We start from the raw sequence: 12,451 nt of genomic DNA on the forward strand, positions 1-12,451 counted from the left end.
AGACGGGTCAGGGTGAAGAAGTGACAGCCAAAGAAAAGCTTACCACAAAACGGAGAAGTTATGACAAATCAGACTATAAGGCAAAAAGAAAGTGCAGCTTTATGGTTTCATGGACAAAATAATTTCTGTGGCTGCAATATGACGAGCTAAATAACCAGGGCTGCACATAAGTGGTCCGCAGGTGCGCATTCGCTGTCAAAATAAAAAACACGCACAAGGGTTAGGGTTAAATTTAAAAACTGTACTTTTGAGTTAAAATATATATTTATAATTTTAATAAATGACAAATTAAAAAGGCATGAACATTTTTTTTGTATCGAAAAAATATCGAACCGTGACACCAAAGTATCGAACCGAACCGAACCGTGAATTTTGTGCATCGTTGCACCCCTAATATATATGTGTATATGTATGTATATGTATGTATGTGTGTGTGTGTGTATATATATATATATATATATATATAATCATAATAAAAACAGAGATTACAATTTTTTTGTAATTTTGTATATTTGACTAAACTTTATTATTAATCTTTCAAACTAGATCATTGGTCTGACCAAGAAAACATGAGTCATAGATTACAGACATATAGAAATATAACAGATTAAAAAAAAACAAAAACAAAAAAACCCAACCCCAAAACAACATTTTCCTTGACTCAGCAACATGGACTGTAGTTGGTCTTCCACACAATACACATTGTCATATATTGACTCATCTCAAGGAATCTGCAAAGAGAAACACGATTAATTAACTCCCTTTTTATGCATGTACATTATGGATGAATCAATTAAGAAAGCATTGCTTATCCCTACATTTCCATAGACAGGATCATTTGCGTAAATGTCAGGAGAAGGGATATGCTCCCTGTTCTTTTTCCTGCAGAAAGGATGCAAAAAAAAAAGTAATGTATTTACACATCTTTTAAAATCTTATTTTATCATGGTAGGATTTTGTTTGTTTTTTGCAAACTGAGCTGAGGAATAATAAAACCTTTTTGTTTGGGCATTGCAGAAGTTTGACAGGTCTCTCTGACTCTGGTGCTCTGAAAACTATTTAGAGATTCTCCTGCATGCATGACTTTATCTGCAATGATTTTGTTCATGACAACTTACCATTTTTTAATAACTCCCACTCCACTTCCTATCAAAATGATCAGCAAAATCCCACCTGCTCCAGACGAGATAAGAATATTCTGCATGTTGTCTGTTGACAAAGAAACCATGTTAAGTATTTTTGTCATGTAAAAATAGAGAGATCAATCCATCCTAAGTCTTTCTTACCATTAACAGGTAAAGAGAGCAAAATGTTGTCATATCCCACCACGTTGATTGCCAGGCAGTGCACAAACCTGAAAGACCCAAAGTCTGTCTGCAGAGTCTCAATAGTAACAGAGCCATTTTTCTCTGCTTTGCTGCTTTGCAGGACTCTGTCACCAAGAACAAAATGTACCATGCTGGGAGGCTCGGACTCTACAGTGCACTCACACTTTACCACGCCGTCCTCTGAAGAACACTTTGAGGAAGTCTTGATGTCAGGGCCATCTGTGAGGACATGAAATAAAAATGGAAGATAGCCATGCATTTATTATGTATGTTTGAATGAAAAAAAGTGTTTTGTAATTGAATTCATTCTAGTGTAACATAACATGCATAACACGCTGAGGTGCAGGATCTAATTACCCCTTCTTCACTGATAGCAGTGCAGCACAGGGCCCCTACTGAATGTTTGGCAAACCTGATCTGGCCCACCAAAGGGCCGTCATTCTTTGCGATATGTGGGCCATGTGTAAGTTGTGTGCAGCCACGGGCCAGTTGCAGACACACTGCTGGCCCTTTGCTGGGGCCAGAGCTGAACAGTGTCAGCCTAATATGTACCTTAATCAAGCCATGTAATAACAACATGTGCAGTAACAAAATAGTGCAAAAGTAACATGACGAATCTCTTTTCAGATGTGCTCTAGACAAAATGTCACATTCACCCAATCATACACTTTTTCAACTGAGTGCTTCCTAACTACATTCATACACATTCATGCTCTTGACATGAAGAACGGAGGAACCAGGGATTAAACCACTAACTTCTGATCATTAGGTGACCTACTCTACCTCTGAGCTACAGCCACCCAGTGGTAAAGATGAGTAAACCATCACTAGGTTGTGGATAAAGTGCACACTCACAAACCTGTCAAACCTGCATTTGAAACGTTGGCTACCATAGCAGTATACTATTGCAACATGGCATTTGGGTCTTCTAACTAAAATACGAAAATAGGAACATAAATAGTGCCATCATTGCCAGACCTGGCCAACATCTGGCTGACATACACCCTGCCATGACACCAGTCAGTCAGAAGTGCCAGCTTGATGCCAGATCCGGACCAGACCTCTTTTCTATGAGCCTGGGCCACATACACCAAACCACAATCGGGCCAGATTTGGCATGCCATCACATAAACGGTGTCATCTACGCCAGGCCTGACCCATATCTGGACAACATACCACTTACCATGCCAGACGTCAGCCAGCAGTGCCGGCTTGACACCAGATCTGGGCTAGACCTGTCTGCTATGTGGGTTACTGCACCTATTTTATTTGTTTGCTTGTTTATATTGTTTAATTGCAAAAACTACTGTATCGCCGATTTTGAATGCTTAAAAAAATGAGACTATTTACAGTGGTTGATACACTGTAAATGTACAGTATACTTACATTTTACTTGAAGTATCTTAGATGTTTCCTGGAGCAGACCATGATGGTATGTTATGTTGCATTTTAAAGGCTTGTTGTGATCAGAGCGGTTTGGGTGAAAGGTCAGAGTAGATGTTGAATTCCACTGGCCTTCATGAAGCTGCTGTGTTTGATCATGCTGCTCTCCAGAGTGACTCCAGATGAAAGAAGGTGGATATGTGGGGCAGGAGTGAAACACGGAGCAGGATGCAGACACATTCTCACCCTCCTTTATCTCCTCTTGCACAGATAAATTAGGTTGACCTGTGTTAACAAAAAAGATTATGATCATAAACCCAAACTCCATCATGATGGTAAGTATACTGTAATGGAAATACAAGTCCACTTAAACAGTATAGCTGCTGATGAGTTTTTTGTTTTCATTTTTGCCCATTCTCTTCCATACAGAGACACTTAACATCTAAATCCAAATCACCCAGTTTGACAAAAAATTTGCTATGCAAGGTTTTACATTAAACTTAAAGTAAGTCATAGCAACAAACAGGGTTAAATAATACTGATTAAAAAAAGTGCTCTTGCCATTAAATCAATTAGCAATTAAAAAAACTGCGTTATTAAATCTTAGCTTTGAAGGAATAATTCAGTAAATTAAGAAAAGGCTGAGAAACAAAAATAAAGAAAACTGTTCTAGAGCATTGCACATTCACACTAAAATATTTATTCAGCACTTATCAATATAATGAAACATCACGGTAAAAACACTGGAAACAAAGAGATAGTTACAAGAAGTAGAAAATGTGGTGGTATTGTTAATAGTACTTACTCAATGAAATAGAGACTTTATCATTCATGTAGGAATACTGGTTGTAGTCTTTAATTTCAATCCGGAAATAAAAAGGCCATCCGTCACTTTGTTGAAGATTTTCAATCATCAGAGAACAATTCTTCTTGCTGAGATCTCCCAGTAGTTTTGTCCGATTCAGAAACGGATCCAAAATTTGAGATGCATTGGAATGACAGATGACTTGATCATTGTCATTGTACCAAATCCCTGTGAACTCGCTGACCTTATTTTGTGGACTAGGGAAGTCATAAGAACAGGGGATCACCACACATAATCCAAGGTGACCTTTCACTGAGGATGGCACCTTTACAGTCCAAGATGAAGCTTCCATTGGAGAAACTGTAATAAAATCCACAGTAAAATTTGATGAAGTTTGCTTCATCAAAGTACAGGAATAAGACAACCAGTGAAGGAAGGAGAGATTAAATGCATGGGAAAATACAGAAAAGATCATTTAATACTCACAAAATACTGGACAAAAAAGCAAAGCCATATGAAAAAAAAAACTGTTTAAGTCTACATCTTGTGAGAAATAAAGATTACAGATAAATTATCCATACCTTTAAAGCAAATGCACATTAGGAACAAAGACAAAGACCACCGTAATGTCATCTTTTCTTGTCACTGTTACACACTCACATTTGTTGTTACTTTCATTTCCTTCAGAAGTGTGACTTCTGAGTCTCCAGTCTGCTTTTAATACCCTCTACATACACTTTATCATGCACAAAACTTTTTTTTACCCTCATATACCATATGGTTGGGACAGTTTTGTCTTATCTTTCTTTTTTGAAGTAAATTCACAGTTGTTGTTTTTGTTGACATGACAGCTTGATCAACATGCCTTCCTTCTACTTTTGATTCCTTCTTGTGTCTCCTAAAAAAACACCAGTTTGACATGTACACACACACACACACACACACACACACACACACACACACACACACACACACACACACACACACACACACACACCAGCTTTAAGGCCTTTTCCGATAGCTTAAGGTATTGTCTAGATATGCAATGTAGTCTCAATTCTTTGGTTGTAAACCTTTTTTAATTGCTTATGTCTAATTCTCTGAAGTGTGTTTCTGTAGGGTACAGTCCCAATCAAAAGTAATTTGCATTCTTTGTGTATCTTGGCTCGAAAATTGTTGTCTCCTTGTTGCTTTTCCTTAGTAATGGCTTCTCAACAGCTATTTGACCATAAAGGCCTGATTCACCCAGTCTCATCTGAACAGTTGATATAGACATGTGTCTGCTACTGGAACTCTGTGTGGCATTTATGTGGGCTCTAATCTGAGATGCTGTTAACTTGCAGTTTCTGAGGCTGGTGACTTGGATGAATTTATCCTCAGCAGCAGAGGTGACTCTTGGTCTTCCTTCCTTTCTTCATGTGAGCCAGTTTCATTGTAGCACTTGATGGTTTTGCGACTGCTCTTGTGGACACTTTCAAAGTTTTAGCAATTTTCCAGACTGATTGACTTTCAGTTCTTAAAGTAATAATGGAGTGTCATTTCTCTTTACTTAGCTAATTAGTTCTTGCAATAATATGAATTCTAACAGTTGTTGAAATGGACTGTCAGCTGTGTACCAACCTCACGTCTGCACAATACAACTGATGGTCCCAACCCCATTAAGAAGGCAAGAAATTCCACAAATGAACCCAGACAAGGCACACCTGTGAGGTGAAAACCATTTCAGGTGACTACATCATGAAGCTGATCAAAAGAATTTTGATATCTTCAGTATGTATCTACAATGTAGAAAGTAGCAAAAACAAAGAAAAATCATGAACAGTGAGTTACACTTGACAGCACTTTACAGCCCTAAAGTGACCCTGACAACAGTGCAGCAACCCACTTCACTCTTAGTGTTAATGCTTTACTAATTTTAGATGAGCTCAAATAAAACATGATGTGAGAGGCTGAGTGGTAAACATAATTAAAAAAGCAGAACAAATTGATTTGAACAAATTCATATGAACATGTGAATTTTAGCTGATGTGCAAAATCTTTGCAACAAAAAGACACTAAAGATGATGTTAATTAATTTTTTTTTGTTTGGTTTTACTGGTTAATGTTTGTGGATTTGCTGTTTTAGTGCATGCTATGTGAACTGAGGATTAAAACTTTAAGAGACAGCTGCTGCAGAAAACAATCACAATCCCCACAGGCTGTGATTGGCAGATATCCCATATGGAAAAGATATATATAAATCTTATAAAGTATCTGTCTTGTGTGAAACTTGTATGAAAAGCATATAAGAGTGAAAACAGATATAAGATCCCTTGAAAAATTATACAATGAAACTTGTATGTTTTGGATACTTACTAAAACAATGTATGAAAGTAATGAGAAAGTGGCCACTTTCATGAGTAAATCATGTAAGCCTTATATGATTTACTCATGAAAGTGGCCACTTTCATGAGTAATCACATATAAGTTTTTACTATTTCTTTTCCATATGGGATGATGAGATGAGATGAGATGAGATAGCCTTTATTTGTCAGTTGCAGGTCTTTTGCCCACAACCGAGATGACAGACCTTGCCGACCATACATACAATACACAAACATTACATTGGGGAGACAGCGAGGAAAAAAACATCAAAATGTGTAACACAAAAGGATAATACAGGAATGCACAGATATCAACACACCATAGTACAATAAACACAGACAAGCAACATGGGAAAGAGTTCCAGTGTGTACATCTGATCTGGGACCGCCGCAATCTTTCGACTGCGCCTCCAACTCACCCGATGTCCACATCAGAGGGGAGGTAAGCGTTGGAGGTGGCGTTGGATCCGGGGTAGGGAGGGTGATGCGTCAGTGAGTGCTTATCAGTATCAGTATATGTATGTGTGTGCGTGTCCATAGTTCAGCTGAGACAGTGTCCTTCGCCCTGCCAGGCTAAGTAAACAGTCTTCCAGCCAACCCAGGTGGCCTTGCATGGAATGGGAAGGAACAGACTCAACACAGTCGTTATCAGGGAGTTTTTGTTCGGCTCCACCCTTGAGCCCACAGCTGGCGCCGAAGGGGTAGCCGGATTATGATGGTAATTTGTCTTTTGCAACAACTCATGAGAATTTCAAAGCTGTTCTTTAACATTCCAACACTGGTCTCTCAATCTCCCGTTGGAGAACTGCAAGCTTCCCCAAGATGGTGTCAAACTTGCGTTCCGTGGTCTTTTCATTCTTTTGCTCAGAGAGCCGATTCTGAGAACTCATGACTGCAGTTAGTTGTTCCACGATGTAATCCAACTTTCGCTCAAAGGTGTTATTCTGAGCAGGCCTCTCCTTGATGTAACCCAATATACGCTCAGAAGTGTTATTCTGAGTATTCACGGCAGCTGTAAGCGTCTCCAAGGTCTTAACCATGCTGCTCTCCATGAGCCCGTTCTGAGAAGTCGCGCCTCGTCCCATCGTTTCAATCCCAGCGGGCAGCCTTGGGGGGGTTTGAACAGCCAGTTCTGCTTTCTTAATTCTCCGATAAGCCAGGGCCAAGCCAGCTCCGATCAGCAAGAACCCTGTTATCATGGTTCCGAATAGGTAGATATCTTCAGCGTCCTCGATCGACAGTCCCGCCAGACCCTCCATTCCTGCCACCCGTCCATCGTGTATCCGGCAGGGAAAGTCCCTCCAGGGCACTCGGGCTCTCCCAAGCCCAGACTTCTCGTTGAGAAAAGGGTGTCAAAAGGCATTCAGAGACCAGTTGATCAAATCCATAATTCTCTTTAGGTTTTAGAAACAGACTGTGAGAGTGTTATGATCCTGGGCCATGTTGGCCCAGCATTCTTGTTTTCATGTATTCTTGTATTTTGTTCTTTATTTAGGCCATGGTTCCTGGGTTGCTCTGTTAAGTTGTTCCTTATTTGATTTCCCCTTGTGACTTTTACCCCCTGTGTGCCCCTCTGTGTATCTGTGAGCCCTCGTCTCCCCTCCTCATTCAATGTTTTCCCCAGCCCGTTATGTCTGTGCTCTCTCTCTCTCCTCCTGTCTGAACTTCTGTGTACTTCCTGTTTTACTTTGACAGTCTCTCGTCAGTATGCGTCATGTTGTGGTTACTCCTGCCCTGTCTCGTTACGATTATCTGTGTCAGCTGTGTTCCCCGTGTGCTCCCACTTCCCTCGTTAACCCTGTATTTAGGTCCGCGTCTCCCTCAGTTCTGTGTCACGTTCTCCCTCATGCGTTCTGTTATTCTCCCCGTGTCTCCTAGTCTGCATTATAATTAGCTTTTCCCAGTTTAGTTTTATATTGTTTGTGATCTGTTTTCCAGCAATAAAGCTGTGCTTTTGAGTTCAAGTTCTGTCTCCGGGAGTTTGCGTTTGGGTCCAATTCCTGCCTGCCACACAGCCGAAACATGACAGACAGTGTGTTCCAGGGAAAGTAATACAAAAAAACACGAGACTAGACAAGGACATAAGAACTAAGCAGGGAAGATAAGGGAGAGAGGAGAGGAGAAAAAGTGTGTCTGCCTCCTCCGAGAGCCAAAAGGAAAATATGTTCTTAGTACTCACAGAGGACTGGTGCAAAGGGATCAGGCAGGAGGACAATGTGCAGAAGAGATGGGAAACAGCCAAATGGACATTACGCATGTTGGACTGAAGGATAGAATGGCGATTTAACGGAAGGCCAAGGTCAAGGTTAAGTTTATTTATATAGCATATTTCCAACAGCTCATGCTGCACAAGTGCTTTACAAACTGAAATGCAACTAAAATAAGTAAAATGCACAACAATGATGCAATAAAATGTAAAAGAAAGAAATAATACAATAAGACAATAAAAACAACTAAAATAACAACAACTAAGGCTATTAACTCATTCACTGCCATTGACGTCTATAGACGTCAATTACGTTTTTCAATGGGAGGGGCTAGAATACAACCTCGGGCAGCTTGTCAGTGAATTTTATTTTTTCATATATTTGTAAATAAATTGTTTTGATAAAACATAACCTTTCTCAGTGTTATTTCTGTTTTATAGAAGTGAAAAACTATTTTATATGTTAGAGGTGTCACAAAGCAAGAAATATTAGTGTCAAAGGCACTTTTCTGCTTGAAATGTATTTTTCACAAAAAGCTCGTTTTCTCCCTTTTTTTGGTCAAAACAGGCATTTTTGGTGGAACCCACCTCTCTTCTACAGCTGATTACTAAAGAATGGAAAATGGTAGAAACAAGCTTTTTTTTTTTGATGAAAGAAGAGAGTCTGTTCTTCATTTTGGTAGGTTCAGCGTTTATATGATCATAACACACAGTTTTCTGTGGCTCTTCAAAAATGAGTAAAAATGCTCAAAAACCCTGGCAGTGGGGAGTTACCTGATTTGAAAATGGCTGGCAGTGAATGAGTTAAAACAAAATATTTGGGTCAACGTGTGCAAAAAGCCATTCCATAAAAATGTGTCTCCAATAAAGATTAAAAATGTTTCAGCGTTTGTGCAGATCTAATAATTAGAGGAAGACTAATCCAGAGTCTGGGACCTGCCACAGCGAAGGCTCTGTCACCATGAGATTTAAGTTTAGGCCATGGGATGGATAATATTTGTTTTGAGCTGAACCTCATGGTTCTTTCTGGAGCATAACAGGAGCTCAGACAGGTAAGAAGGGGTTCAGCCATTTAGTGATTTAAAAACGAGTAAAATTTTAAATTGGATCCTGTTAGGAACAGAAAGCTGGTGCAGAGAGGTCAACACTGAGGTTATATACTCCTTCCATAATTACAGTTCCTCTTCTGTGTCATGGAGAGAGCAACATCTTTGCAGATGAAGACTATCTACAAAGATGAAGATCTTCTAAATTAGTGAGACGTTCTTTCCTCTGAAGCTTAAGTCGTTATCTGCTTTAGGGTGTGCATTTAAGAGTAATACCATGGAGTCAAGTACTTTTTATATTTCTCTGGCTTCGTCAGAGTAGCCACAGTATTCAGAGTTGTATGTGGTGAGTTGTTAGACTCTTAATGACATATTTGACCTCTGTGGGAGTACAGTTTAGGTAGCTGCTTTGCACTGTGTTGGCACGTGGCATTGAAGAAGATAACATTTTATCCTTAAACTTATTTAGAGCACTTTAAGAAAGAAATTAACTTTAATGAAAAATATTCCCAAGTGCCGTGTAGAACATCCATTCATTCTCTTCCACATATACAATTTAGGGCCACGTGCTGTATAATCCATTATTGTAAATTCAAATATTATTAGGAAATGATCAGACAAAAGAGGGTTTTTAGGAAAAAAAACGTTAAATGTTCTGTTACTATGCCACATGTCAGAAAAAGATTTAGTGTGATTAAAGTGGTAAGGTGGTAGGGATGGGAATTGATAAGAATTTAGTGATTCCGATTCCATTATCGAGGCATTTCCTGTCTTTATTCTGATCAGTGTTGGGGTCATTACATTACAAAGTTCTGCTTTCTCTGCTTAGAGATCAGTCACCATCTACACATTTGTGGGAACAGAACATTCTGTGATTCATCATTTTAGCAGATACATTTTCTGTTACCAACTGAGTGTACAACATTTAAATAGGTGTTTTACTAATACACCCAATCCCACTGTGGATATATACAGTTGACAATAAGATGCTGTGATCAAATATAGTTAATTTACTTTTTAAAATCAAGGTATAAGCCTGTTTTTCCGAGGGTTAACGGTCTCCGTTTACCTCCATCCATCCATCCATCTTCATCCGCTTTATCCGGGGCCGGGTCGCGGGGGCAGCAGCAAAAAGGCCCAGACCTCCCTCTCCCCAGCCACCTCCTCCAGCTTATCCGGGGGAATACCAAGGCGTTCCCAGGCCAGCCGAGAGATATAATCTCTCCGTTTACCTTTCTGTAAAAATTAAAGTTCTATAGTCTTTGTCACAAATGAAACTTTTTCACAAAAGATTCACTAAAGAAGATTGGCCAAGGTCATATCATGCATATTTCAGAGCACTCTTCTCAACACAGTGTAGAAATCTTTGTAACAAGTGGCCTCATTTTTCAAAAACTATATTAGAATACCAATGGGGGGGGGGGGGGGGGGGGGGGGGAGAAGCTTGAGCAGTGTGTGACATGGTTAACTGTCAATATCTACACTGAAAGGTGGAGTGTTGTCAAAACGGCTGGTTAAAAAAATTTCATTTAAACATTTTCAGATATGCTAATTTGTCTGGAGCTCCTCAACTTACCTATTTTATTAGATGGGACATGGTCAGAACTGCTGGGCCCTCTCTATCATTGTCACAGCTTTCCTTATTATTAACAACTTTCTCAAACTCAATCTCCTCGAGATCCGACATATACGGTGTACATTTTAGGACATCCTCAGGTCTCAGGAAAAAAGCCATCAGGTTCACAAAGGGTGGTTTGCAAGAGAAAACTCATCTTTTAGAATGCTAAATCACTAAAGATCAACTACGTGCAGTGTTTTCAGAGGAATCACATGTTACAATGGATGTCAGAGCAGTGAAATCAGAGCCAATAGCAGCTTGCCTTGCACTCTGGTCTCCCATCTGTTTACTGTCAAAGAGCAGCAACTTATCTACAATGTGCATGCCCATGCCAGCAGAAAAAAGCTGCTGGCCAGTCAGCTTGTAAAACTGAGAGAGCTGCAGACTGAAAGAAGTGCAACTTTCAGCGACAATAGCAAACTGCGGCCACAAGATGACAGCAATGTCAAGGCTACATGCACATATTAATTGACAGGTGCTTTATGACAGCATTGTCTGAGGTTAAAGGTGTTTCTACTTTACGTCTACTTTCAGGTTTATGAAATGCCAATGAGGCACCATAACTGTCCTAATATGACAGCCCAGTGATCCCAGTGCATGACATGACCAATAAATAACTTCTATCTCTACACTTTAAATTAACTGATGTTATGTGTATAAGATATACATGAGCATCTTTACCTCTGGGATTAAGAGCTGAATATTAAATGTAATATAAGAGATGAATCTTATCCCGCTGTAGTATGATAACAAAGAGATACAGTTAGACGTGTATACAGTTGGGTACAGTTGCACATGTGGGGTTTTTTTTGGCCATCTTTGTGTCTAATTTGTGTAGATTGTAATATATATATATATATATATATATATATATATATATTGCTGTGTATCCTGGTGGTGTGGATTCACTGATCCAATCCACCAGGATATACAGCAATGACATCGGAATGTCGTTCGGGCTGGAGAAGTGTAGTCGGATGATAACAAAGAGAGGGAAGGTAGCCAGAACTGAGGTGATCAAACTACCAGAAGGCAACATTGCAGACATAGAGGACAGTTACAAGTACTTGGGGATCCCACAGGCGAATAGGAACCATGAAGAGGCCGCTAGGAAAGCTGCAATAAACAAGTACCTGCAGAGGGTCAGGCAAGTCCTGAGGAGTCAGCTGAACGGTAAGAACAAGATCCGGGCTATCAACACCTACGCCCTGCCCGTGATCAGGTACCCTGCTGGGGTAATAGGCTGGCCAAAGGAGGAGATAGAAGCCACTGACATCAAGACAAGAAAGCTCCTTACCATGCATGGAGGGTTTCACCCCAAGTCCAGCACCCTGAGGCTGTATGCTAAGCGGAAGGAAGGGGGCCGGGGACTGGTGAGTGTCAGCACCACAATCCAGGATGAGACAAGGAACATCCACGAATACATCACAAAGATGGCCCCAACTGACAGCGTGCTCAGTGAATACCTCAGGCAGCAGAAACCCAAGAAAGTGGAGGAAGGCGAGGAACCATCATGGAAGGACAGGCCCCTGCACGGTATGTACCACCGGCAGATAGAGGGGGTGGCTGATATCCAGAAATCCTACCAGTGGCTGGACAAAGCTGGACTGAAAGACAGCACGGAAGCACTAATCATGGCAGCACAGGAACAAGCACTAAGCACAAGATCCATTGAGGCTGGGGTCTATCACACCAGGCAAGA

At 40.2% G+C, this 12,451-nt stretch overlaps 1 protein-coding gene across 1 annotated transcript; it reads right to left on the reverse strand.

The window, feature by feature from the left end:
* Positions 1-722: 722 nt before the first annotated feature.
* Positions 723-4,149, reverse strand: LOC147318484 (myelin-associated glycoprotein-like). The gene is made up of 7 exons (XM_086310147.1): positions 4,098-4,149; positions 3,517-3,876; positions 2,715-2,996; positions 1,287-1,556; positions 1,119-1,209; positions 819-882; positions 723-731 (listed from the first exon to the last, which is right to left on the reverse strand). The coding sequence occupies exons 1-7, from the start codon at positions 4,147-4,149 to the stop codon at positions 723-725; spliced, it is 1,128 nt and encodes a 375-aa protein (XP_086166273.1).
* Between the last annotated feature and the right edge of the window lie 8,302 nt (positions 4,150-12,451).

Source organism: Aulonocara sp. 'chitande type north' Nkhata Bay, linkage group LG11 (assembly GCF_057382095.1).
Source record: "Aulonocara sp. 'chitande type north' Nkhata Bay isolate Kocher_YH1m ecotype deep benthic linkage group LG11, A_spYH_male_GT1.1, whole genome shotgun sequence".
Classification (NCBI taxonomy): Eukaryota; Metazoa; Chordata; class Actinopteri; order Cichliformes; family Cichlidae; genus Aulonocara; species Aulonocara sp. 'chitande type north' Nkhata Bay.